Source organism: Melanerpes formicivorus, unplaced genomic scaffold (assembly GCF_026170545.1).
Source record: "Melanerpes formicivorus ecotype bairdi unplaced genomic scaffold, bMelFor1.0.p_v2 SCAF_245, whole genome shotgun sequence".
Lineage (NCBI taxonomy): Eukaryota > Metazoa > Chordata > Aves > Piciformes > Picidae > Melanerpes > Melanerpes formicivorus.
Genome location: NW_027142597.1, coordinates 76,839 through 102,072, shown reverse-complemented (window position 1 = coordinate 102,072; position 25,234 = coordinate 76,839). Strand labels below are relative to the sequence as shown.

The 25,234-nt window shown below is 63.4% G+C and overlaps 2 protein-coding genes across 3 annotated transcripts in view; one reads left to right on the top strand and one right to left on the bottom strand.

Annotated features, from left to right (window-relative positions):
* Nucleotides 1-2,077: 2,077 nt before the first annotated feature.
* Nucleotides 2,078-18,178, bottom strand: CASP9 (caspase 9). The gene is given in 11 exon segments (XM_068169919.1): nucleotides 2,078-3,518; nucleotides 4,635-4,744; nucleotides 5,233-5,412; nucleotides 6,896-7,025; nucleotides 7,027-7,044; nucleotides 9,156-9,245; nucleotides 13,987-14,163; nucleotides 15,629-15,660; nucleotides 16,669-16,749; nucleotides 17,177-17,396; nucleotides 18,021-18,178. Coding segments are annotated over 11 exon segments (1,263 nt in total). The 5' UTR covers nucleotides 18,153-18,178; the 3' UTR covers nucleotides 2,078-3,425.
* A 276-nt stretch (nucleotides 18,179-18,454) lies between these two features.
* Nucleotides 18,455-25,234, top strand: part of DNAJC16 (DnaJ heat shock protein family (Hsp40) member C16) — a 28,940-nt gene continuing 22,160 nt past the window's right edge. For both annotated transcript variants that reach the window (XM_068169932.1, XM_068169931.1), the window contains exons 1-3: nucleotides 18,455-18,751; nucleotides 20,749-20,815; nucleotides 23,994-24,324. In XM_068169932.1, coding sequence (XP_068026033.1) covers nucleotides 18,567-18,751; nucleotides 20,749-20,815; nucleotides 23,994-24,324 — 583 coding nt within the window. In that variant the 5' untranslated portion in view covers nucleotides 18,455-18,566. The remainder of the gene's footprint in view (nucleotides 18,752-20,748; nucleotides 20,816-23,993; nucleotides 24,325-25,234) is intronic.

Genomic DNA, 25,234 nt, shown 5'->3' with positions numbered 1-25,234 from the left:
AGCCAGGTGGCCCTTGGGGAGCTCCAGAGTCCTTGGCAGGGCCCAGGGTGCTTTAGGAGACTGGGCTGGTCCTGGGCTGCTTCAGGGGACCTTGCTGGGGGTACTGTGCTGAGTCTTGAGGAGAGGCTGGAGGGAATGCAGATGGTCCTGGGAGGCTTGAGGGGAGTTCTGGCTGGTCTAGGGGTTGCTGGAGGGAGTCTTCTTGGAGCTGGGGCTCCTGGGAGCTGTGTGGCACTGCCAGCTCTGGCTTCAGGGCCAGCTGAGTGTGCCCTGACTGTGTTCCCCTGGCACTTGGAGAAAGGTGAGTGCTGGGTGGCTGAGGGGTGCTGCCTGTGGGGTCCCCAGGAGGAGCTGGAGCTGCCCTGGGGGGAGGTTTGGGGCTTGCTGGGGACAGAGGCTGTGCCAACAGGAGCAGCAGTGGAGCTGGGAGGTGTGGACAGGTGCCACACTGTCAGCCACCATGCCAGGGGCTGTGCCATGCCTCTGTCCCTCAGGGCTGCTGGAGGCCAGCAGGGATCCTTGAGACAGGAGGACAATGCCCAGAGCTTGGCAGGAGCCATGCTGCATGGTGCCCAGCAGTCAGGCTGCCAGGGGGGCAGCAAGTGCCACCAGCACCAGGGCTGTGGGGGCCAGCAGGAGTGCAGGAGCTCCTTGCTGGCCTCTTGCCTGGGCTGGGGCAGGGCTCTGGCTCCTTCCAGGACCATGCAGCACTTGCCAGCCCCACCCAGAGGTGCAGAGGGCAAAGCAGGGGCAGGGGGTAGGAGGTTTTGGGAGGGCCTGGAGGTGTCCTGCTGAGTTCTGTGGCACACAGAATGCAGCCAGGAGCTGAGGGGGCAATAAAGGCTTGTCTGGAGCAGCTGCCTCTGTGTGTGGTGTCTGTGGGTGGCCAAGGGGTCCTGGGGGCCTGCAGAGGGTGGGATGATGAGGTCCCTGCCACCTGGGAGGGAAAGCTACAGACTGTGGAGAGCAAGAGATGCTCTCCACCCTGTCCTGGCTCCACCACTTTCCTTCCCTAGCTCTCTAAGGCAGCCAGGGGCTGCACTTTGATCACAGCAACCCCAGGCAGAGCGACAGGCTGGGGGCAGAGTGGCTGAGAGCAGCCAGGCAGAGAGGGACCTGGGGGTGCTGGTTGATAGTAGGCTGAACAGGAGCCAGCAGTGTGCCCAGGGGGCCAAGAAGGCCAAGGGCATCCTGGCCTGCAGCAGGAAGAGTGTGGCCAGCAGGAGCAGGGAAGTCCTTGTGCCCTGTGCTCAGCACTGCTCAGGCCACACCTGGAGTCCTGTGTCCAGTTCTGGGCTCCTCAGGTTAGGAAAGAGGTTGAGCTGCTGGAAGGTGTCCAGAGAAGGGCAATGAGGCTGGGGAGGGGTCTGGAGCACAGCCCTGGGAGGAGAGGCTGAGGGAGCTGGGGTTGCTTAGCCTGGAGAAGAGGAGGCTCAGGGGAGACCTTCTTGCTCTTTACAACTCCCTGCAGGGAGGTTGGAGCCAGGTGGGGGTTGGTCTCTTCTCCCAGGCAGGCAGCCAGCACCAGAACAAGAGAACACAGTCTCAAGCTGTGCCAGGGGAGGGTTAGACTGGAGGTGAGGAGAAAGTTCTTCCCAGCAAGAGAGATTGGCCATTGGAATGTGCTGCCCAGGGAGGTGGTGGAGTCCCCATGCCTGGAGGTGTTCAAGAGGGGCTTGGCTGTGGCCCTTGGAGCCATGGTTTGGCTGTCAGGAGGTGCTGGGTGCCAGCTTGGCCTTGCTGAGCTCTGAGGTCTCTTCCAGCATCATTGATTCTATGATCCCTTGGTCTCTAAGGCTGCTTCTCCCCTCAGAGCTCCTGCCCCAAGCCTGGCACCACATCTCTCCCCAGGGACTGTGCTTGGACTCAGCTCCAAGACCTGAAGGCCTCCCCCTGGGCTTCCTGCTGTAAGTCCTGCTCAGAGGCCAAGTGCCTGCTCAGAAGGGACACTGGCACTGCCCCCAGCAACAGCTGCTCTTGAGCAAGGCTCTCCTTGCTCTGCCCCCTTCAGAGGAGCCTTCAGGAGATGCTGAGCTGCCACTCAGGGGGGACAAAGGACCACAGGATTGAAGCTCTGTTGCTGTAAATCCTTTCCCACTTTATTGAGAAGAAGAAACATCCAAGGCTACAAACCTCCTCTCTGCTTGGCTGGCAGCCCTGGGTGCCACCCACTGGCAGCCAGGCAGCAAAGGACACAAAGAGATCTTGGTCACCAGAAGGAGACTTGGAGGCCAAGCACAGCAGAGCTGCTGTGCTCCAGGAGCATGGAGGCTCTGGGCTGGAATGTGCCAGGGAAAAAAGGGCTTCCTTCAGCTGGCACCAAGCTGAGGGAGTGGGGAGCTGCTGGAGGGGCAGAAGGACCTGGCCAGGCTGCAGCCATGGGCTGAGGTCACTGGGCTGAGGTTCAACAAGGCCAAGTGTTGGGTCCTGCACTTTGGGGGCACAACAACCCCATGAATGCTCCAGGCTGGGGGCAGAGTGGCAGGAGAGTGCCCAGCAGAGAAAGACCCTGGGGGGGGTTGGTTGACAGCAGCTGAAGATGAGCCCTGGGTGCCCAGGTGGCCAAGAAGGCCCCCAGCAGCCTGGCCTGGCTCAGCAGTGGTGTGGCCAGCAGGAGCAGGGCAGAGAGCATCCTCCTGTGCTTGGCACTGCTGAGACCACAGTGCTGGGCCCCTCACTCTAAGGTGGATATTGAGGAGCTGGAGCAGGGCCAGAGAAGGGCAACAGAGCTGGGGAAGGGTCTGGAGATCAGGGCTGGGGAGGAGCAGCTGAGGGAGCTGGGGGTGTTTAGAGTGGAGCAAAGGAGGCTGAGGGGAGAGCTGCTGGCTCTCTGCAGCTCCCTGGAAGGAGGCTGGGGCCAGGTGGGGGTTGGTCTCTTCTGCCAAGGGACAGGACAAGAGGAAATGGCCTCAAGTTGCCCCAGGGGAGGTTTAGGCTGAACATGAGAAGAAATCACTGAAAGGCTTCTCAAAGCCTGGCCCAGGCTGCCCAGGGAGGTGGTTGAATCCCCATCCCTGGAGGGGTTTCAGAGCCCCAGAGCTGTGGTGCTGAGGGCCAGGGTTTAGCCCTGGGCTTGGCTGAATCCCCATCCCTGGAGGGGTTTGAAAGCCCCAGAGGTGTGGTGCTGAGGGCCAGGGTTTAGCCCTGGGCTTGGCTGAATCCCCATCCCTGGAGGGGTTTCAGAGCCCCAGAGCTGTGGTGCTGAGGGCCAGGGTTTAGCCCTGGGCTTGGCAGAGCTTCAAGGTCTTTTCTCCCACCCAAAGGATCCTGGGGGTGACTCATCCCTGCTCTGCCCCTGCTCCATCTCCACCTGCTCTCCAGGGCACAGCAGCCACAGGTCACACTGCTCAGGGCAGACAGCTCAGCAGGCAGGCTGCAGGCAGGTGCTGGGAACTCCCCCTGGCCCAGGGCAGGGAGCCCAGGGCTCAGTGGCACATGAAGAAGAACTTCATCCGGAGGAAGTTGAAGCAGCCTGGGATCTGCTTGTAGATGCCTCTGGCTGCCACTGCATTTGTCACCTGGGGACAGCAGGAGAGAGAGGCTGAGCAGCCATCCCAGCTCAGGGGGCAAGGGAAGCACAGTGCTGAGGACAGAGAGCTGCACTGGGGGGCAGCAGAGCAGAGAGCTCTCCTCAAGAGGCATCCCAGGGGCCCCAGCTGGCCCAGCCCCCACTGCCTGCAGGGAGTGCTGCTGGGGCAGCCAAGCTGGGGAAGGGGCTGGGGAGCAGCAGCTGAGGGAGGAGGTGGAATCCCCATCCCTGGAGGTGTTCAAAAGGTGCAGAGATGTGGTGCTGAGGGACAGGGACTGGCCCCAGCCTTGGCAGAGGTGGAGAGGGGTTGGCCTGGATGAGAACAGGGCTGGGGAGGAGCAGCTGAGGGAGCTGAGGGAGGAGGTGGAATCCCCATCCTTGGAGGTGGAATCCCCATCCCTGGAGGTGTTCAGAAGGTGCAGAGATGTGGTGCTGAGGGACAGGGGCTGGCCCCAGCCTTGGCAGAGGTGGAGAGGGGTTGGACTGGATGAGAACAGGGCTGGGGGAGGAGGTGGAATCCCCATCCCTGGAGGTGTTTACAAGGTGCAGAGATGTGGTGCTGAGGCACAGGGGCTGGCCCCAGCCTTGGCAGAGGTGGAGAGGGGTTGGGCTGGATGAGAACAGGGCTGGGGAGGAGCAGCTGAGGGCACCTGAGGGTAATTCAGCCTGAGGGGAGAGCTTCTGGCTCTCTACAACTCCCTGAAAGGCAGCTGGAGCCAGGTGGGGGTTGGTCTCTTCTGCCAAGGCCAAGAGGCAATGGCCTCAAGTTGCCCCAGGGGAGGCTGAGGGTGGGTGTGAGGAGCCTTGTCTTCCCCCAAAGGGTTTTCAAGGCCTGGGACAGACTGCCAGGGATGAGATGTCTTCAACCCCTCCCAGCCCCTCCCCACCCTCACAGTAAACAACTTCCTCCTGCTGTGCAACCCCAACCTCCCCTGCTCCAGCCTCAAACCTTTGCCCCTTGCCTCACAGGCCCTCAGCCAGAGCCCCTCTGCAGCCTCCTTCCTCACTCCTTTTCCAGACACAGGCCTCCAGGCCCCAGGTGGCTGCAGCTCTGCCTCTCCCCTCCCTCCCTGAGCCCAGGAAGCAGGAGCAAGAGGCATTGTACCTTCACTAACATGGTCAGGAGGTCTTCTGCATGGGCACACTGCTGCAGCACACTCACCAGGGTCTCCACATACCAGGAGCCCCTCGAGGGCTCCCTCCAGGAGACATAACCTGCAGAGGAACATCACTGCTGAGGCCTCCCTTCTGTCCTCACCTCACCAAGGGCCTGCTGCTCCCTGGGATCCCTTCCCTTGCCCAGGGCTTCTTGGCTAAATGGACTCAAGGATTTGCAGAGCTCCCTTCCAACCCCTAACATCCTGTGACACTCAGGGCTCCCTCCCAACCCCCAGCACCCTGGCACCTCCAGAGCTCCCTCCCAACCCCTATTCACCCTGGGACCTCCAGGGCTCCCTTCCAATCCCCAGCACCCTGGCACCTCCAGAGCTCCCTTCCAACCCCCAGCACCCTGGCACCTCCAGAGCTCCCTTCCAACCCCCAGCACCCTGGCACCTCCAGGGCTCCCTTCCAATCCCTATTCACCCTGGCACCTCCACAGCTCCCTTCCAACCCCCAGCACCCTGGCACCTCCAGAGCTCCCTTCCAACCCCCAGCACCCCGGGATCCTGTAAATCCCCCTCCAATCAACAAAGTTTCCTCACCTGGGAAGGTGGAGTAGGAGACCAGGATGTCACTGGGTGTGGGCAGGCAGGCCACAGCGTCTGGCTGGTCCTCAGTCCCCTGGGGAGCCTGGAAAGGTTTGGCATCTGACTGCAAAGGACCTCCAGGAGCTTCCTCAGCCGGGGAATCACAATCCACCACGAAGCCTCGGTCTCTCTTATCTGCAGAGAGCAGCAACAAGAGGGCAACCCCTGCTGTGCAGCTTACCCCAGCACTCAGCCATCCTAGGGGAAGATAAAGGAACAAAGAGGACAGAGGCCCTGCGAGGCGACACCGATCTGGGGCTCTTTGACCGCGCTGATTCACCTGGAAACCCTCAGTGCCTGCTCCCCGCAGCTGGACTCTCCAGGCTGAGGGCCGGGAGCCAGCCCTCCAGGGGCACTGCTGGGCTGTGTGCCCCAGCCACTGCCCTCCCTCCCTGCCTGCCCCCTGCATCTCCTCAGCCTGAGGAAGAACTGCTCCAGGAGACACAAAGCCTGTGAGGGGTTCATGCCTCAGCCCTCAGCCCCTGCTGCCAGCCTCCAGCCCTTGCTGCCAGCCTCAAGCCTCTGTCGCTGCCCTCCAGCCCCTGCTGCCAGGCTCCAGCCTCTGTCACTGGCCTCCAGCCCCTGCTGCCAGCCTCCAGCCCTTGCTGCCAGGCTCCAGCCTCTGTCACTGGCCTCAAGCCCCTGCTGCCAGGCTCCAGCCTCTGTCACTGGCCTCAAGCCCCTGCTGCCAGGCTCCAGCCTCTGTCACTGGCCTCAAGCCCCTGCTGCCAGCCTCCAGGCCCTGCTGCCAGCCTCCAGCCCTTGCTGCCAGCCTCAAGCCTCTGTCGCTGCCCTCCAGCCCCTGCTGCCAGCCTCAAGCCTCTGTCACTGGCCTCAAGCCCCTGCTGCCACCCTCCAGGCCCTGCTGCCAGCCTCCAGCCCTTGCTGCCAGCCTCAAGCCTCTGTCACTGGCCTCAAGCCCCTGCTGCCAGCCTCCAGCCCCTGCTGCCAGCCTCAAGCCTCTGTCACTGGCCTCAAGCCCCTGCTGCCACCCTCCAGCCCCTGCTGCCAGCCTCCAGCCCCTGCTGCCAGCCTCCAGCCTCTGTTGCTGTCCTCCAGCCCCTGCTGCCAGCCTCCAGCCCCTGCCGCCAGCCTCAAGCCTCTGTCACTGGCCTCAAGCCCCTGCTGCCAGCCTCCAGCCCTTGCTGCCAGCCTCAAGCCTCTGCTGCCAGCCTCAAGCCCTTGCTGCCAGCCTCCAGCCTCTGTCACTGGCCTCAAGCCCCTGCTGCCAGCCTCCAGGCCCTGCCACCAGCCTCAAGCCTCTGTCGCTGGTCTCCAGCCCCTGCTGCCAGCCTCCAGCCCCTGCTGCCAGCTTCCAGGCCCTGCCACTAGCCCCAAGCCCCCTGCCAAGCCCCTTGCCGCTAGCCCCAAGCCCTTTGCCGCTAGCCCCAAGCCCCTGCCAAGCCCCCTGCCGCTAGCCCCAAGCCCCCTGCCAGCCTCCAGCTCCTGCCAAGCCCCCTGCCGGCCGCCAGCCCCTGCGCCGGCGTGCAAGAGGAGAGCTGAAGACAGCCCCCGAGGAAGACAAGGCGCGAGAGGCCAAGGCCCAGCAGCACCTTCCCGAGCCAGCTCCCCCTGCCCCGCAGCTGATCCCCCCTGGGGAGCCCCAGGGAAGGTTCACCTCCGCCACAGGCCTGGATGAAGAAGAGCTTGGGCTTCCCCCTGAGGCTGGGGCAGTTGGAGCCGTTGAAGCAGTTGACGATCCTCTCCACCGGGACCAGCCGCCCGTCCGTGCCGTAGATGGCGCCGGGGGAACTGCAGGTGGCTGCTCTGCCAGGGGAGAGCCAAGCAGCTAGGCACAGCCCGCCCCTGGGGCAGGCTGCAGGGGGTCCTGGGCAGCCTGAGCCACTCGGAGGTGTCCCTGCTCACCTGCCTGGGGGCTGCACAAGGGCAGCTTCGCAGCTCCCTCCCCAACCCACTGCGACCTGGGGGGTGCTTGGCAGCCCCAAGCTGCCAGAGCTGTGCTCCTCCACTGGGAGGAGAAGGGAAGGAGGTTGGGAGGCTTGGTAGGAGGGGGCCCTGCCCAGCAGGAGCAGGGAAGTCATCCTGCCCTGTGCTCAGCACTGCTTAGGCCACACCTGGAGTCCTGTGTCCAGTTCTGGGCCCCTCAGTTTAAGAAGGACATTGAGAGAGTTGAACCTGCCCAGGGAAGGGCAAGAAAGCTGGGGAGGGGTCTGGAGCACAGCCCTGGGAGGAGAGGCTGAGGGAGCTGGGGCTGCTTAGCCTGGAGAAGAGGAGGCTCAGGGGAGACCTTCTTGAATAGACTTAACCAGGTTGGAAGAGACCTTCAAGGCCACTGAGTCCAACCTCTCACCCAGCACCATCTGATCAACTCAACCATGGCACCAAGGGCCTCAGCCAGGCTCTTCCTGAACACCTCCAGGGATGGGGACTCCACCACCTCCCTGGGCAGCACATTCCCATGGCTAACTCTCTCTGTAGAATTTCTTCCTCACCTCCAGCCTGAATCTCCCCTGGCACAGCTTGAGACTGTGGCCTCTTGTTCTGGTGCTGCTTGCTTGAGAGAAGAGACCAGCTCCCTCCTGGCTCCAACCTCCCTGCAGGGAGTTGCAGAGAGCAAGAAGGTCTCCCCTGAGCCTCCTCTTCTGCAGGCTAAGCAACCCCAGCTCCCTCAGCCTCTCCTCACAGGGCTGTGCTCCAGACCCCTCCCCAGCTTTCTTGCCCTTCTCTGGACACCTTCCAGCAGCTCAACCTCTTTCCTAACCTGAGGAGCCCAGACCTGGACACAGGACCTCAATTGCTGTCTACCACTCCCTGGAGGGAGGTTGGAGCCAGCTGGGGGTTGGTGTCTCCTCCCAGGCAGGCACCCAGCACCAGAACAAGAGGACACAGCCTCAAGCTGTGCCAGGGGAAGTTTTCACTTCATAGAATCAGTAAGGTTGGGAAAGACCTCAAAGATCATCAAGTCCAACCTGTCACCCAGGACCTCATTGGCTTCCAGCTGTGCTGGGCTGGCAAATTTAATGCTGGGGGTGTGGGGGGATGGGGATTTTCACACACACACACACCCCCCCCAGCTACCAGCCTTCACTCTGCTGATCATTTAGAGCTGAAATCCTCAGCCCCACCTGGAGACCACTCAGAGCCCACCAGGGAAGCTCCCAGTGACCTTTAACCCAGAGCAGAGGGAATCAGCCCTCTGGCTGGGGGAGGAGGTGGAATCCCCATCCCTGGAGGTGGCTAAAAGGTGCAGAGATGTGGTGCTGAGGCACAGGGGCTGGTCCCAGCCTTGGCAGAGGTGGAGAGGGGTTGGGCTGGATGAGAACAGGGCTGGGGAGGAGCAGCTGAGGGAGCTGGGGGAAGAGGTGGAATCCCCATCCCTGGATGTGGAACCTCCATCCCTGGAGGTGTTTAAAAGGTGCAGAGATGTGGTGCTGAGGGACAGGAGCTAGTCCCAGCCTTGGTAGAAGTGGAGAGGGGTTGGACTGGATGAGAACAGGGCTAGGGAGGAGCAGCTGAGGGCACCTGAGGGTAATTCAGCCTGAGGGGAGAGCTTCTGGCTCTCTACAACTCCCTGAAAGGCAGCTGGAGCCAGGTGGGGGTTGGTCTCTTCTGCCAAGGCCAAGAGGCAATGGCCTCAAGTTGCCCCAGGGGAGGCTGAGGCTCCACAGACTGTGCTGGAGCCAAGGGGGGGGGAGCTGGAGCCAAGGGGGGGGAGCTGGAGCCAAGGGGGGGGGGGGGGGGAGCTGGAGCCAAGGGAGGGGAGCTGGAGCCAAGGGGGGGGAGCTGGAGCCAAGGGGGGGGAGCTGGAGCCAAGGTGGGGGGGCTGGAGCCAAGGGGGGGGGGGGGAGCTGGAGCCAAGGGGGGGGGGGGAGCTGGAGCCAAGGGGGGGGGGGGGGGGGGGAGCTGGAGCAGCTCACCTGACAGCCATGGGAGAGGATGATCACCACACAGCAGTCCAAGGCACTGTGGTCTCGCCGTGCCAGCTCCTGCAGCTCCACAACCATCTCCTGCAGGGGGAAAGCAAAACCATCTCAGAAAGGAGCTCAGGAGCCCCCAGCTCAGCCACAGCCTGCTGCTGGGCTGCTCTCTGCAGGCTCCCAGAGGACCTCAGAAGGGTCTCTCTCTGCTGCAGGGGAACACACAGCACAGCCAGCAGCAGGGAGTGAGCAGCTCTGTGGTTCTGCCCTTAATTAACACTGGGTGCTTTAATTACACAGATTTGCCTCCTCACTGCACTCTGTGCAACACAGCAACATCCACCCAGCACACAGCAACATCCACCCAGCACACAGCCACCCCCCCAGCACACAGCCACCCCCCCAGCACACAGCTATAAACCTAATCCAACCCACAGCCATCCCCAACCCACAGCCACCCCCCCCAATCCAACCCACAGCCACCATCCCAACCCACAGCCAGCCCCCAACCCAACCCACAGCCATCCCCAACCCACAGCCACCTCCCCAATCCAACCCACAGCCACCCCCAACCCACAGCCAGCCCCCCAACCCAACCCACAGCCATCCCCAACCCACAGCCACCTCCCCAATCCAACCCACAGCCATCCCCAACCCACAGCCACCCCCCCCAATCCAACCCACAGCCACCATCCCAACCCACAGTCAGCCCCCCAACCCAACCCAGAGCCACCCCCAACCCACAGCCATCTACCTAATCCAACCCACACCCATCCCCTCCCCCCCACCCCACACCCATCCCCTCCCCCCAACCCACACCCATCCCCTCCCCCCCACCCCACACCCATCCCCTCCCCCCAACCCACACCCATCCCCTCCCCCCCCAACCCACACCCATCCCCTCCCCCCCAACCCACACCCATCCACTCCCCCACCCCACACCCATCCACTCCTCCACCCCACAGCCACCACCACCCCCAACCCACACCCATCACCCACCCCCAACCCACACCCATCCCCTCCCCCCCAACCCACACCCATCCACTCCCCCCCACCCCACACCCATCCACTCCCCCACCCCACACCCATCCACTCCCCCCCACCCCACACCCATCCACTCCCCCACCCCACACCCATCCACTCCCCCCCACCCCACACCCATCCACTCCCCCACCCCACACCCATCCACTCCCCCCCCACCCCACACCCATCCACTCCCCCACCCCACACCCATCCACTCCCCCCCACCCCACACCCATCCACTCCCCCACCCCACACCATCCACTCCCCCCCACCCCACACCCATCCACTCCCCCACCCCACACCCATCCACTCCCCCACCCCACACCCATCCACTCCCCCCCACCCCACACCCATCCACTCCCCCACCCCACACCCATCCACTCCCCCACCCCACACCCATCCACTCCTCCACCCCACAGCCACCACCACCCCCAACCCACACCCATCACCCACCCCCAACCCACACCCATCCCCTCCCCCCCCAACCCACACCCATCCACTCCCCCCCACCCCACACCCATCCACTCCCCCACCCCACACCCATCCACTCCCCCCCACCCCACACCCATCCACTCCCCCACCCCACACCCATCCACTCCCCCCCACCCCACACCCATCCACTCCCCCACCCCACACCCATCCACTCCCCCCCACCCCACACCCATCCACTCCCCCACCCCACACCCATCCACTCCCCCCCACCCCACACCCATCCACTCCCCCACCCCACACCCATCCACTCCCCCACCCCACACCCATCCACTCCTCCACCCCACAGCCACCACCACCCCCAACCCACACCCATCACCCACCCCCAACCCACACCCATCCCCTCCCCCCCAACCCACACCCATCCACTCCCCCCCACCCCACACCCATCCACTCCCCCACCCCACACCCATCCACTCCCCCCCACCCCACACCCATCCACTCCCCCACCCCACACCCATCCACTCCCCCCCACCCCACACCCATCCACTCCCCCACCCACACCCATCCACTCCCCCCCACCCCACACCATCCACTCCCCCACCCCACACCCATCCACTCCCCCCCACCCCACACCCATCCACTCCCCCACCCCACACCCATCCCCTCCCCCCCACCCCACACCCATCCACTCCCCCCCACCCCACACCCATCCACTCCCCCCAACCCACACCCATCCACTCCCCCCACCCCACACCCATCCACTCCCCCCCACCCCACACCCATCCACTCCCCCCCACCCCACACCCATCCACTCCCCCCCAACCCACACCCATCCACTCCCCCCCCACCCCACACCCATCCACTCCCCCCCAACCCACACCCATCCACTCCCCCACCCCACACCCATCCACTCCCCCACCCCACACCCATCCACTCCCCCCCACCCCACACCCATCCCCTCCCCCCCCACCCCACACCCATCCACTCCCCCACCCCACACCCATCCACTCCCCCCAACCCACACCCATCCACTCCCCCCCCCACACCCATCCCCTCCCCCCCACCCCACACCCATCCCCTCCCCCCCACCCCACACCCATCCATTCCCCCCACCCCACACCCATCCACTCCCCCCCACCCCACACCCATCCACTCCCCCACCCCACACCCATCCACTCCCCCACCCCACACCCATCCACTCCCCCCCACCCCACACCCATCCACTCCCCCCCACCCCACACCCATCCACTCCCCCCCCCACACCCATCCACTCCCCCCCCCCACACCCATCCACTCCCCCCCACCCCACACCCATCCACTCCCCCCCAACCCACACCCATCACTCCCCCCACCCCACACCCATCCACTCCCCCCCAACCCACACCCATCCACTCCCCCCCAACCCACACCCATCCACTCCCCCCAACCCACACCCATCCCCTCCCCCCCACCCCACACCCATCCACTCCCCCACCCCACACCCATCCACTCCCCCCCACCCCACACCCATCCACTCCCCCCCAACCCACACCCATCCACTCCCCCCCACCCCACACCCATCCACTCCCCCCCAACCCACACCCATCCACTCCCCCCCACCCCACACCCATCCACTCCCCCCCAACCCACACCCATCCACTCCCCCCCCACCCCACACCCATCCACTCCCCCCCACCCCACACCCATCCACTCCCCCCCAACCCACACCCATCACTCCCCCCACCCCACACCCATCCACTCCCCCCCAACCCACACCCATCCCCTCCCCCCCACCCCACACCCATCCACTCCCCCCACCCCACACCCATCCACTCCCCCCCACCCCACACCCATCCACTCCCCCACCCCACACCCATCCATTCCCCCCCACCCCACACCCATCCACTCCCCCACCCCACACCCATCCATTCCCCCCCCCCACACCCATCCACTCCCCCCCACACCCATCCACTCCCCCCCAACCCACACCCATCCACTCCCCCACCCCACACCCATCCATTCCCCCCCACCCCACACCCATCCCCTCCCCCCCACCCCACACCCATCCACTCCCCCACCCCACACCCATCCACTCCCCCCCCCCACACCCATCCACTCCCCCCCACACCCATCCACTCCCCCCCAACCCACACCCATCCACTCCCCCACCCACACCCATCCACTCCCCCACCCCACACCCATCCACTCCTCCACCCCACAGCCACCACCACCCCCCAACCCACACCCATCACCCACCCCCAACCCACACCCATCCTCCCCCTCAACCTAGAGACCCTCCCCCCCCAACCCACAGCCACCCCAACCCTCAGCCATCCACCCCCCAAAAGCACAGAGACCCTCCCCCCAACCCACACCCATCACCATCCCCAACCCACAGCCAGCTACCCCCACCCCCCAGCCATCAACCCACCCCCCAGCCACCCCACGTCCCCAGGTGCCATGTGTACACTTTTGTTGCCCACCTCCAGGGCTGGGCACTCCCCCACCTCCCTGGGCAGCCTGTGCCACTGCCTCAGCACCCTTGCAGGGAGGAAATGCTGCCCCCCCTGCCCAGCTGCAGGGCCCTGCACTTGCCCTTGCTGAGCTTCACCTCCACCCCACTCTCCAGCCTGGCCAGGCCTGGCTGGCAGCACAGCCTGATGAGGTGCCAGGCCCTGCTCCCCACTTTCAGACCATCTGAAGGTTCTCTCTTTCCCCTCCTCCAGGTCACTGCTGAGGATGTTGAGCAAGACTGGACCCAGACCTGGCCCTGGGGGCCACCACTACTCTGTGCCACTGACCACAGACCTCTGAGCTCTCTCTCCTTCAGCCACTTCCCACTCCACCTCACTGGCCACTCAGCCACCCACACCTCCTAAGCTTCCCTGGGAGGATTTTATGGGACACAGTGGCTGCAGCCCTGCTGAAGGCCAAGGTGACCACAGCCAGTGCTCTCCCCTCACCCACCCAGCTGGTCACAGCACCACAGAAGGCTATCAGAGAGGTCAAGCAACCATTTCCCCACCATGAATCCATCCTGGCTGCTCCTGCTTGATAGCAGGCAGCAGAGATCAGTGCCTAAGGCCTTGCTGAAGTCAAGGCAGGCACTGGCACAGGTTGCCCAGGGAGGTTTGTGGTTGCTCCCTCCCTGGAGGTGCCCAAGGCCAGGCTGGATGAGGCCCTGAGCAGCCTGGGCTGGTGGGAGGTGTCCCTGCCCACGGGCAGGGGGGGTTGGACGCTCTTGGAGGTCCTTTCCAACCCAACCCATTGTGTGATGCTAACAAGCACAAGGGAGAGGATGGGAGAGGCTCATTGCTGCCCTGGGAGGTGACAGCTGGAGCTGGCTCTGTCCCCTGCAGCTCCCCAGCCCCTCCTGCCGGCCCGGGCCCAGCCTCACCGCAGCCTTCAGGTCCCGCCGGGTCAGGACGCTGAAGGAGAAGGCCCTGAAGAGCTTCTCCAGCCTCTCACAGTCCACATCTGAGCCCTCCCGAGGGGACAGCCTGGAGGCCCTGCTGAAGGTCACGTTGTTGAGCAGCAGGCAGTGCCCACAGGGCTTTGCTTTCAGCTGGTACACCTGCCAGGCACAGGGTGCAATTCAACTCCCCCTGCAGCCAGCCAGCCCCCTCCTGCAGCCAGCCCCCCTGCAGCCAGCCAGCTCCCTGCAGCCAGCCAGCTCCCTGCAGCCAGCCCCCTCCTGCAGCCAGCCAGCCCCCTCCTGCAGCCAGCCCCTCCTGCAGCCAGCCAGCTCCCACTGCAGCCAGCCCCTCCTGCAGCCAGCCAGCTCCCACTGCAGCCAGCCCCTCCTGCAGCCAGCCAGCCCCCCCTGCAGCCAGCCAGCTCCCACTTCATTCAGTCAGCCCCCCCTGCAGCCAGCCAGCTCCCACTGCAGCCAGCCAGCTCCCACTTCATTCAGTCAGCCCCCCCTGCAGCCAGGCTCCATTGCAGCCAGACCCCTCCTGCATTCAGCCCCCATTGTAGCCAGCCAGCCCCCCCCTGCAGCCAGCCCCCTCCTACATTCAACCAGCTCCCCCTGCATTTAGCCCCCCCTGCAGCCAGCCCCCTCCTGCATTCAGTCAGCCCCCCCTGCAGCCAGCCCCCTCCTGCATTCAACCAGCCCTCACTGCAGCCAGCCCCCTCCTGCAGCCAGCCAGCTCCCACTGCATTCAGACAGTCCCCCCTGCAGCCAGCCCCCTCCTGCACTCAACCAACACCCCCTGCAGCCAGCCAGCCCCCTCCTGCATTCAACCAGCCCCCACTGCATTCAGCCCCCCCTGCAGCCAGCCAGCCCCCTCCCTGCAGCCAGCCTCCCCTGCAGCCAGCCAGCCCCCTCCTGCAGCCAGCCCCCTGCTGCATTCAACCAGCTCCCATTGCATTCAGCCCCCCCTGCAGCCAGCCCCCTGCTGCATTCAACCAGCTCCCATTGCATTCAGCCCCCCCTGCAGCCAGCCCCCTGCTGCATTCAACCAGGCCCCCCTGCAGCCAGCCCCCTCCTGCATTCAACCAGCCCCCACTGCAGCCAGCCCCCTGCTGCATTCAACCAGGCCCCACTGCAGCCAGCCCCTCCTGCATTCAACCAGGCCCCCTGCAGCCAGCCCCCTCCTGCATTCAACCAGGCCCCCCTGCAGCCAGCCCCCTGCTGCATTCAACCAGGCCCCACTGCATTTAGCCCCCCCTGCAGCCAGCCAGCCCCCACTCCATTCAGCCAGGCCCCACTCCATTCAGCCAGGCCCCTCCTAATCTAACCCAGCAGGGTGCAGCACCAATGAGGAATGAGAAGAGGAAGCTCAGGGAAGACCTTCTTGCTCTCTACAACTCCCTGAAGGGAGACCTGGTGGCCCCAGGGCTGTGGTGGTCTTGAGGAGGAAGGGGGCAATGATTGACCCACTCTGAACTGCTCAGCCCTGGAACTGTGGTGGCAGTGCCTCAAGACCACTCAGCTGACACACAGCAAGGCCTGGTGGCCCCAGGGCTGTCCCCTGGCAGCCCTTCACAGGGCTCTGGTTTCAGGGAGAACACTCTGGGCCTACCCAAACACTCACCAGGTCCTGGTTCCTCCTGTCAGCAGCTGAGCCTACAACACACAACAGAGAGCTGGGGTTTAGCTCTTCTCAGCCCACCTCCAGGTGCTCCTCCCAGAATTCACACAACCAGGGAACCATCTGGGTGGGGAAAGACCTTTAAGCTCACCCAGCCCAACCCCTCTCCAGCTCTGCCAAAGCTTGGGGCCAGCCCCTGTGCCTCAGCACCACATCTCTGCACCTTTTGAACACCTCCAGGGATGGAGATTCCACCTCCAGAGATGGAGATTCCACCTCCTCCCTCAGCTGCTCCTCCCCAGCCCTGTTCTCATCCAGCCCAACCCCTCTCCACCTCTGCCAAGGCTGGGGCCAGCCCCTGTCCCTCAGCACCACATCCCTGCACCTTTTAAACACCTCCAGGGATGGGGATTCCACCTCCAGGGATGGGGATTCCACCTCCAGGGATGGGGATTCCACCTCCTCCCCCAGCTCCCTCAGCTGCTCCACCCCAGCCCTGCACTCCAGACCCTTCCCCCAGCTTGGTTGCCCTTCTCTGGACCTGCTCCAGCACCTTAATGTCTTTGAAGTGAGAGGCCCAGAGCTGAACTCTGCACTCAAGGTGTGGCCTCATCAGAAGCAGCAGACAATCACCTCCCTGCTCCTGCTGGCCACAGCACTGCTGCTCCAGGCCAGGCTGCTGGGGGCCTTCTTGGCCACCCTGGCACCCCCTGGCTCATCTTCAGCTGCTGTCAACCAACCCTCCCCAAGGGCTTTCTCTGCTGGGCACTCTCCAGCCACTCTGCCCCCAGCCTGGAGCATTCATGGGGTTGTTGTGCCCCCAAGTGCAGGACCCAGCCCTTGGCCTGGTTGAAGCTGAGCCCATGGCCCCTTGGCCTGGTTGAAGCTGAGCCCATGGCTGCAGCCTGGCCAGGCCCCCCTGCAGAGATCCCCATCAGTCCTTCCCTCTCCCCCATGATCCATTAGTGACATGTGCAAACTCCCCCTCCCTGCCCCCCTGGGAGCAAGCACTTGATTTGCTGCCTCTTTGGGGCACAGCTTACCCTGGGCTGCTGTGGGAGGCACCTGAGGCCTTTCACTCTCAGCCTGGACTGGAATGGACAGATGCTCAGGGAAGCTGGCACCTGCAAGGACATGGCACAGTCAAGTCTCACCCTCCCTCCCCTGCCTGATTTCAGGGCCCAGAAGGACCTGATCCTGTCCCAGCCCCCCTGCTGGGACACCACAGCCCATTCACCTTGCCCTTGCCAGGGTTTAAAGGGAGAAATGCTCCTTCCCACAGCAGCAGCAGAGGGCTCTGCTGGCTCCAGCAGCCCACAGGCTGGGGGGAAGCTGGCAAAATCCATTTGCACCATGGAGCCACATGCCAACCCCCCCCAAACCAACCCCAGAGCAGGAAGCTCTGAGCACCACAAGCACAAAACCTGAGCTTAAACCTTAAACACTCTCCCTTACAGGCTACAGCCCAGGCAAACAAGAACCCAGACTGCACAGGGAGCTCCCCATGGAGAAAGGATCCCAGCTGCCAGCTCTCTGCCCTGAAATACTCACTTCTGCCACTCTTTCCTCCACGAGATTCCAGCTCCACAGGCTTGAGGTCAGGCAGCTGTGGGGGAGCTGGCAGGGGCTGGCACTTCTCCATCAGCACATCTGCAAGGCCAGCCTGCCCTGTGTCCCTCAGGATGGAGAGGAAGGTGGGGAAAGCTTCCTTCCCTCGGCTCTCCAGGTCAATGATCAACTGCCTGGCTTGGGCTCCTCTGCTGCCAGCACTCTGCAGAGGAGGAGAGCCCAGGACAAGGCACATTCACCCCTAAAGCAAGACAATGGCCAAGGGCAGCCTGGCCTGCAGCAGGAAGAGTGTGGCCAGCAGGAGCAGGGAAGTCCTTGTGCCCTGTGCTCAGCACTGCTCAGGCCACACCTGGAGTCCTGTGTCCAGCTCTGGGCTCCTCAGGTGAGGAAAGAGGTTGAGCTGCTGGAAGGTGTCCAGAGAAGGGCAAGAAAGCTGGGGAGGGGTCTGGAGCACAGCCCTGGGAGGAGAGGCTGAGGGAGCTGGGGTTGCTTAGCCTGGAGAAGAGGAGGCTGAGGGGAGACCTTCTTGCTCTCTCCAACTCCCTGCAGGGAGGTTGTAGCCAGGTGGGGGTTGGTCTCTTCTCCCAGGCAGGCACCCAGCACCAGAACAAGAGGACACAGCCTCAAGCTGTGCCGTGCTCACCCCCCAGGCCTGTCACTGGTGAGGGGACACGAGGGGTCCCCTGGGGCCTGCGAGGTCAGGGTGCTCAGCCCCAGGCCTGTCACTGGGGCTAGCAGGACACGGGCGCCCCCCGCCCCCACCCCGCCTGCCACCAGCAGCGAGGGCCACACAGGGCCCTCCCTGGGGCCTGTCCCCGGGGCTCACCTGCAGCTCCTCGAGCATGGTGCGGGTGAAGAGGCCGCGCTCCTCCAGCAGGCTCCAGAGCGGCTCCACCTGCAGCTCCGCCACCAGCTGCGGCCTGGCGCGCCGCAGGGCCCTGCGCTGCGCCTCCTCCATGGCGCCGCTCTAGCCGCCCGGGCGCGTCTCGGTGACCGGAAGTCGGCGCCGTCTCCATGGTGACGGCGGGGCGGGCGCGCCGCAGGGCCCTGCGCTGCGCCTCCTCCATGGCGCCGCTCTAGCCGCCCGGGCGCGTCTCGGTGACCGGAAGTCGGCGCCGTCTCCATGGTGACGGCGGGGCGGGCGCGCCGGAAGCGGCCGTGCAGGGCGGCCCGCCCGCGCTCCTCTCTGTGACCGGAAGTCGGCGCCGTGTCTATGGTGACGGCGGGGCGGGCGCGCCGGAAGCGGCGGCGCAGGGTGGCTGAGGGCGGCCCGTCCGCGGCCCGCGCCGGTCCCGCAGCGCCGCTGGCCCTTCCCCGTCCCGCTCCCCTTCCCTCCCCCCGCCGGGCTCCGCGCCCAGCCTCCGCCGGAGCCATGGAGCTGGGGCGGGCGGGCCTAGCCTGTGCGGCCGCCCTGCTGCTGGCGGCCCTGGGAGCGCAGGCCCTGGCGGCGGCGGCGGCGGCGGCGGGGGATTTCGACCCGTACCGCGTCCTGGGGGTCGGCCGCAGCTCCAGCCAGGCCGACATCAAGAAGGCCTACAAGCGGCTCGCCCGTGAATGGTACGTGCCTCCCCTCCGCCCGGGCCTTCCCCCCCGGGCTCCGGTCCCCTGCGGGCGCACGGCCGCGGGGACGGGCAGACACAAACAGGCAGGGTGTCGTTTCGCGTCCTGGCGGTTGGCAGAGCTGGGCCGCTGCGCTTGGAGCTGCGCGGGGCGGGGGCTGGCTTTAGCCGCCTTGCCTGGCTGTCCGTGCCCAGCGGCGCTCAGCAGGCAGGGGGAGATGAGCAGCGAGTCCTCCCGAAGCTCGAGCAGCCACCTCCACGCTGGGCACCTCTGCTGCAAAGCTCTCCCAAAGCCTGGCCACAGGGGGAATAGTTCTTGCTGAGGCTCGATTGGGAACCTCTAATGTGTCTTGAGTCTGATCCATCATTGCCCACAGGCAGCTCAGCCCCCGTGTGGCAGTCCATGCGTGTCACCTCCCCTGCCTCAGGTGTCCCCTGCCCATAAGTGTCGTGTCCCCTGCTCTGAGGAGCAGGCTTGAGGGAAATAGACCTCCCCTGGAGCTTTCAGGGGGAAACAGACCTCCCCTGGAGCTTTCAGGGGGGAATAGACCTCCCCTGGAGCTTTCAGAGGGAAATAGACCTCCCCTGGAGCTTTCAGGAGGAATAGACCTCCCCTGGAGCTTTCAGGGGGGAATAGACCTCCCCTGGAGCTTTCAGAGGGAATTAGACCTCCCCTGGAGCTTTCAGAGGGAATTAGACCTCCCCTGGAGCTTTCAGAGGGAAACAGACCTCCCCTGGAACTTTCAGAGGGAAACAGACCTCCCCTGGAGCTTTCAGGGGGGAACAGACCTCCCCTGGAGCTTTCAGGGGGAATTAGACCTCCCCTGGAGCTTTCAGGGGGAATTAGACCTCCCCTGGAGCTTTCAGGGGGAAGTAGACCTCCCCTGGAGCTTTCAGGGGGAAGTAGACCTCCCCTGGAGCTTTCAGAGGGAAGTAGACCTCCCCTGGAGCTTTCAAAGGGAAACAGACCTCCCCTGGAGCTTTCAGTGGGGAATAGACCTCCCCTGGAGCATTCAGTGGGGAATAGACCTCCCCTGGAGCTTTCAGAGGGAATTAGACCTCCCCTGGAGCTTTCAGGGGGAAACAGACCTCCCCTGGAGCTTTCAGAGGGAAATAGACCTCCCCTGGAGCTTTCAGAGGGAAATAGACCTCCCCTGGAGCTTTCAGGGGGGAATAGACCTCCCCTGGAGCTTTCAGGGGGGAATAGACCTCCCCTGGAGCTTTCAGGGGGAAGTAGACCTCCCCTGGAGCTTTCAGGGGGGAATAGACCTCCCCTGGAGCTTTCAGGGGGGAATAGACCTCCCCTGGAGCTTTCAGGGGGGAATAGACCTCCCCTGGAGCTTTCAGGGGGGAATAGACCTCCCCTGGAGCTTTCAGGGGGGAATAGACCTCCCCTGGAGCTTTCAGGTGGAAATAGACCTCCCCTGGAGCTTTCAGGTGGAAATAGACCTCCCCTGGAGCTTTCAGGGGGAATAGACCTCCCCTGGAGCTTTCAGGGGGGGATAGACCTCCCCTGGAGCTTTCAGGGGGGGATAGACCTCCCCTGGAGCTTTCAGGGGGAATTAGACCTCCCCTGGAGCTTTCAGGGGGCAATAGACCTCCCCTGGAGCTTTCAGGGGGCAATAGACCTCCCCTGGAGCTTTCAGAGCCTGCATGGTTTAGGCTGAGCCACCCCCGAGGGCTGTGCTGGGGATCTCAGCAGCTCTGCAGGGCAGCAGCTGAGGGATGCAGCAGAGATGCCCATGCCTCATCCCAGGCTGTGGGTGAGGGGTCAGCTGGAGGGGCAGGGGTGCAGGGAGATGTCCCAGGGCTCTGTTTGGGGATGGGGTGTGGGGAGGGAGAGCCACATGCTGGGTGTGAGCTGTGCTGTCAGCCTCAGGAGGCTGCCACAGACTAACTGTTGGCATCCTGCTTGCTCCTGTATAGAGGCTGACAGCTCCCTGGGCCCCCTTGGGGAACCACTGACCCTCTTTCTCCTCTGCTTCTGCCTCATAGGCACCCTGACAAAAACAAAGACCCAGGAGCAGAAGACAAATTCATCCAGATTAGCAAGGCCTACGAGGTAACACACTCCCCTTGCTAAGCTCCTGCTGGCACTCAGGGCTCAGTGCCCTTTAACTGGGTCCAGCTCTGGGCTCCTCAGCTTAGGAAAGAGGTTGAGGTGCTGGAAGGTGTCCAGAGCAGGGCAAGAAAGCTGGGGAGGGGTCTGGAGCACAGCCCTGGGAGGAGAGGCTGAGGGAGCTGGGGTTGCTTAGCCTGGAGAAGAGGAGGCTCAGGGGAGACCTTCTTGCTCTCTCCAACTCCCTGAAGGGAGGTTGGAGCCAGGTGGGGGTTGGGCTCTTCTCCCAGGCAAACAGAACAAGAGGCCACAGTCTCAAGCTGAGACAGGGGAGGTTCAGGCTGGAGGTGAGGAAGAAATTCTTCCCAGACAGAAAGATTGGCCATGGGAATGTGCTGCCCAGGGAGGTGGTGGAGTCCCCATCCCTGGAGGTGTTTAGGAAGAGCCTGGCTGAGGCACTTGGTGCCATGGTTGAGTTGATCAGATGGTGCTGGGTGAGAGGTTGGACTTGATGAGCTCAAAGGTCTCTTTCAACCTGGTCTGATCTATTCTATTCTATTCCATTCCACCCTATCCCTATCCTACCCTATCCTACCCTATCCCTATCCTACCCTATCCCTATCCTACCCTATTCTATTCCCTACCCTACCCTACCCTACCCTATTCTTATTTTCCCCTCTGGGGCTTTGTGCTCTTTCTCTCTCCATCTACACAGGGAAGGTTCTCAACCTTCTGGAGGTGCCCAGAGAGGTTCAGGCTCTTTTGTTTGTTTGTTTTCAGCACAGGCTGCCAGCAGCATGCTCTGTCTGGCAAATGTTTGTCTGTCTGGCAAATGTTTGGCTGCAAGTCTGCCCTGCTCTCATTTAAAAGAGGAAGGAGGAAGTATTGGCAGGCCCCAGGCAGCTGGGTGGCTGTCTTGGTCATGCCATGGGGACTTCCTCAGTGCTTTGGGGATGATGTAAGTGAAGGGAGGCCAGCCAGAGGGACCTGGGCAGGCTGCAGAGCTGGGACCTGGGCAGGCTGCAGAGCTGGGCCCATGACAACCTCATGAGGATCAACAAGACCAAGGGCAAGGTCCTGCAGCTGGGGCAGGGCAATCCCAGGCACTGCTCTAGGCTGGGCAGGGGCTGGCTAGAGAGCAGCCCTGGAGAAAAGGCCTTGGGGCTGCTGGGGGAGGAGAAGCTCAGCAGGAGCGAGCAGTGAGCACTTGCAGCCCAGAGAGCCAAGCAGAGCCTGGGCTGCAGCAAGAGAAGTGTGGCCAGCAGGGCCAGGGAGGGGATTCTGCCCCTCTGCTCCACTCTGCTGAGACCACAGCTGGAGCTCTGGGGCCAGGTCTGGAGCCTCTGTGCCAGGAAGGCTCTGGAGGTGCTGGAAGGTGTCCAGAGCAGGGCCAGGAGGAGGAGCAGAGGGCTGGAGCTGCTCTGCTATGAGCACAGCCTGAGGGAGTTGGGGTTGTGCAGGCTGGAGAGGAGACAGGAGACCTCATTGTGGCCTTCCAGGATCTGCAGGGGGCTCCAAGAAAGCTGGGGAGGGACTTCTGAGGGTGTCAGGGAGGGATAGGACTGGGGGGGATGGAGCAGAACTAGCAGGGGGGAGATTGAGATTGGCTGTGAGGAAGAAGTTGTTCCCCAGGAGGGTGGTGAGAGCCTGGCACAGGCTGCCCAGGGAGGTGGTGGAAGCCTCCTGCCTGGAGGTGTTTGCAGCCAGGCTGGAGGTGGCTGTGAGCAACCTGCTGGAGTGTGAGGTGTCCCTGGCCATGGCAGGGGGTTGGGACTGGCTGAGCCTTGAGCTCCCTTCCAGCCCTGGCCATTCTGTGTCATCAATCACCAGAGGGCTTTAGTCACTTCAAGTTGTTCCCTGCCTCAGTGCTTACTGTGCAGGCTGCTCCTGCCTGGCTCTGCAGCTTGGCTGCCCCAGTTTGAGGCAGCTGACCCTGATAGTTCCAAGGCAAAAGGCAGCTGAGCCTGCAGGAATCCAGCACATCCCTCCCCTCCCAGCTGCAAAATGCAGCTTCTGTGAAAGCTCAGCTGCTTTCTGGGGTGCTGAGGAGCTCTCAGTGTTCAAGCAGGTGCCAGCAAAAGCTGCTCCAGAAAAGAGCATCAGTGCTGAGGTGGCTCAGGGAGCAATTGGTGTCAGAAATGGGCACAGGCAGCCTGAGCTGCAGGCTCCTTTGCTTTGGGATTTGGCCTCATTTCCCTTCCCCAGAATATTTATCCCTTTCACAGGCTGCACATTGCCTCACAGCTCATCCACATGCAGCTGCAGGTGTTCCACAGGATCACAGGGCTGGAAGGGAGCTGAAGGCTCAGCCAGCTCCAACCCCCCCTGCCATGGGCAGGGACACCTCACACTCCAGCAGGTTGCTCACAGCCACATCCAGCCTGGCTGCAAACACCTCCAGGCAGGAGGCTTCCACCACCTCCCTGGGCAGCCTGTGCCAGGCTCTCACCAGAATGCTGTGGGATGGAAGGGACCTCTGGAGATCATTGAGCCCCATGCCAAGGCAGGGTCACCTGGAGAAGGTCTGACAGGAACACAGCCAGTGGGGTTTTGGCTCCAGGGATGGAGACTTCACCTCCCTGGGCAGCCTGTGCCAGGCTCTCACCAGAATGCTGTGGGTTGTGTGGTTCCTCTGGAGATCATCATGTCCAAGCCCCCTGCCAAGGCAGGGTCACCTTGAGAAGGTCTGACAGGAACACAGCTAGTGGGGTTTTGAATGGCTCTAGGGATGAGGCTTCCACCACCTCCCTGGGCAGCCTGCTCCAGGGCTCCACCAACTTCAGGACAGGCCAAGGGGCAGTGGATGGAAGCTGCAGCACAGGAGGTTCCACCTCACCATGAGGAGGAACTTCTGCACTGGAAGGCTCACAGAGCCCTGGAGCAGGCTGCCCAGAGAGGCTGTGGAGTCTCCTTCCCTGGAGCCTTCCCAGCCCCCTCTGGCTGTGTTCCTGTGTGAGCTGGGCTGGGTTCCCTGCTCCTGCCCTGGCAGGGAGGGTTGGGCTGGATGCTCTCTTTGGCTCCCTTCCCACCCCTGACACCCTGTGAGCCTGCGAGCCCCAAACCACCAGCAGAGGAGCTCCCACCTAAAGGCTTGCCTCTTCCCTTGGGATGAGGGGTCCCCCAGGGCTGGTTGTCAGGGTGCTTTCAGGTGACCATTGTCCTTCCACCCCCTCCTCCCCAGATCCTCTCCAACGAGGAGAAGAGGGCAAACTTCGACCGCTACGGCGAGGCTGGGGAGGGCCAGGGCTACTCCCAGCCCCAGCACCGCCCCTTCCACCACTTCCACGAGGGCTTCTACTTTGATGAGGCCTTCTTCCACTTCCCCTTCAACTCAGAGAGGAGAGACCCCTCTGATGAGAAGTACCTGCTGCATTTCTCCCACTACATCAACGAGATCCTGCCCGACAGCTTCAGGAAGCCGTACCTCATCAAGGTCACCTCCGACTGGTGCTTCAGCTGCATCCACATCGAGCCTGTCTGGAAGGAGGTTGCTCAGGAGCTGGAGGCCCTGGGTGAGCCTGCTTTTAGGGCCAGGGAGGCTGCAGGGATGGTTCTCAGCTCCTGGGGTAGCAGGGGGATGGAGTTTAGCCCTCAAGGATTTCTCCTGATGTTTGCTCGTTGTTGGCCACAACCACCCCAGGCAGTGCTGCAGGCTGGGGGCAGAGCCAGGCAGAGAGGGACCTGGGGGTAGTGGTTGAGAGTAGGCTGAACATGAGTCTGCAGTGTGCCCAGGGGGCTAAGAAGGTCAATGGCATCCTGGCCTGCAGCAGGAGCAATGTGGCCAGCAGGAGCAGGGAAGGTGGGGAAAGCTTCCTTCCCTCAGCTCTCCAGGTCAGTGATCAGCTGCCTGGCTTGGGCTCCTCTGCTGCCAGCACTCTGCAGAGGAGAGCCCAGGACAAGGCACATTCACCCCTAAAGCAAGACAATGGCCAAGGGCATCCTGGCCTGCAGCAGGAAGAGTGTGGCCAGCAGGAGCAGGGAAGTCCTTGTGCCCTGTGCTCAGCACTGCTTAGGCCACACCTGGAGTCCTGTGTCCAGTTCTGGGCTCCTCAGGTTAGGAAAGAGGTTGAGCTGCTGGAAGGTGTCCAGAGAAGGGCAAGAAAGCTGGGGAGGGGTCTGGAGCACAGCCCTGGGAGGAGAGGCTGAGGGAGCTGGGGTTGCTTAGCCTGGAGAAGAGGAGGCTCAGGGGAGACCTTCTTGCTCTCTCCAACTGCCTGAAGGGAGGTTGTAGCCAGGTGGGGGTTGGTCTCTTCTCCCAGGCAGGCAGCCAGCACCAGAACAAGAACACACAGCCTCAAGCTGTGCCAGGGGAAGTTTAGGCTGGAGCTGAGGAGAAAGTTCTTCACTGAGAGAGTTGTTAGCTGTTGGAATGTGCTGAGGTGTAGAGATCAGTGAGGTCTCCTCTCAGCCTCCTTTGCTCCA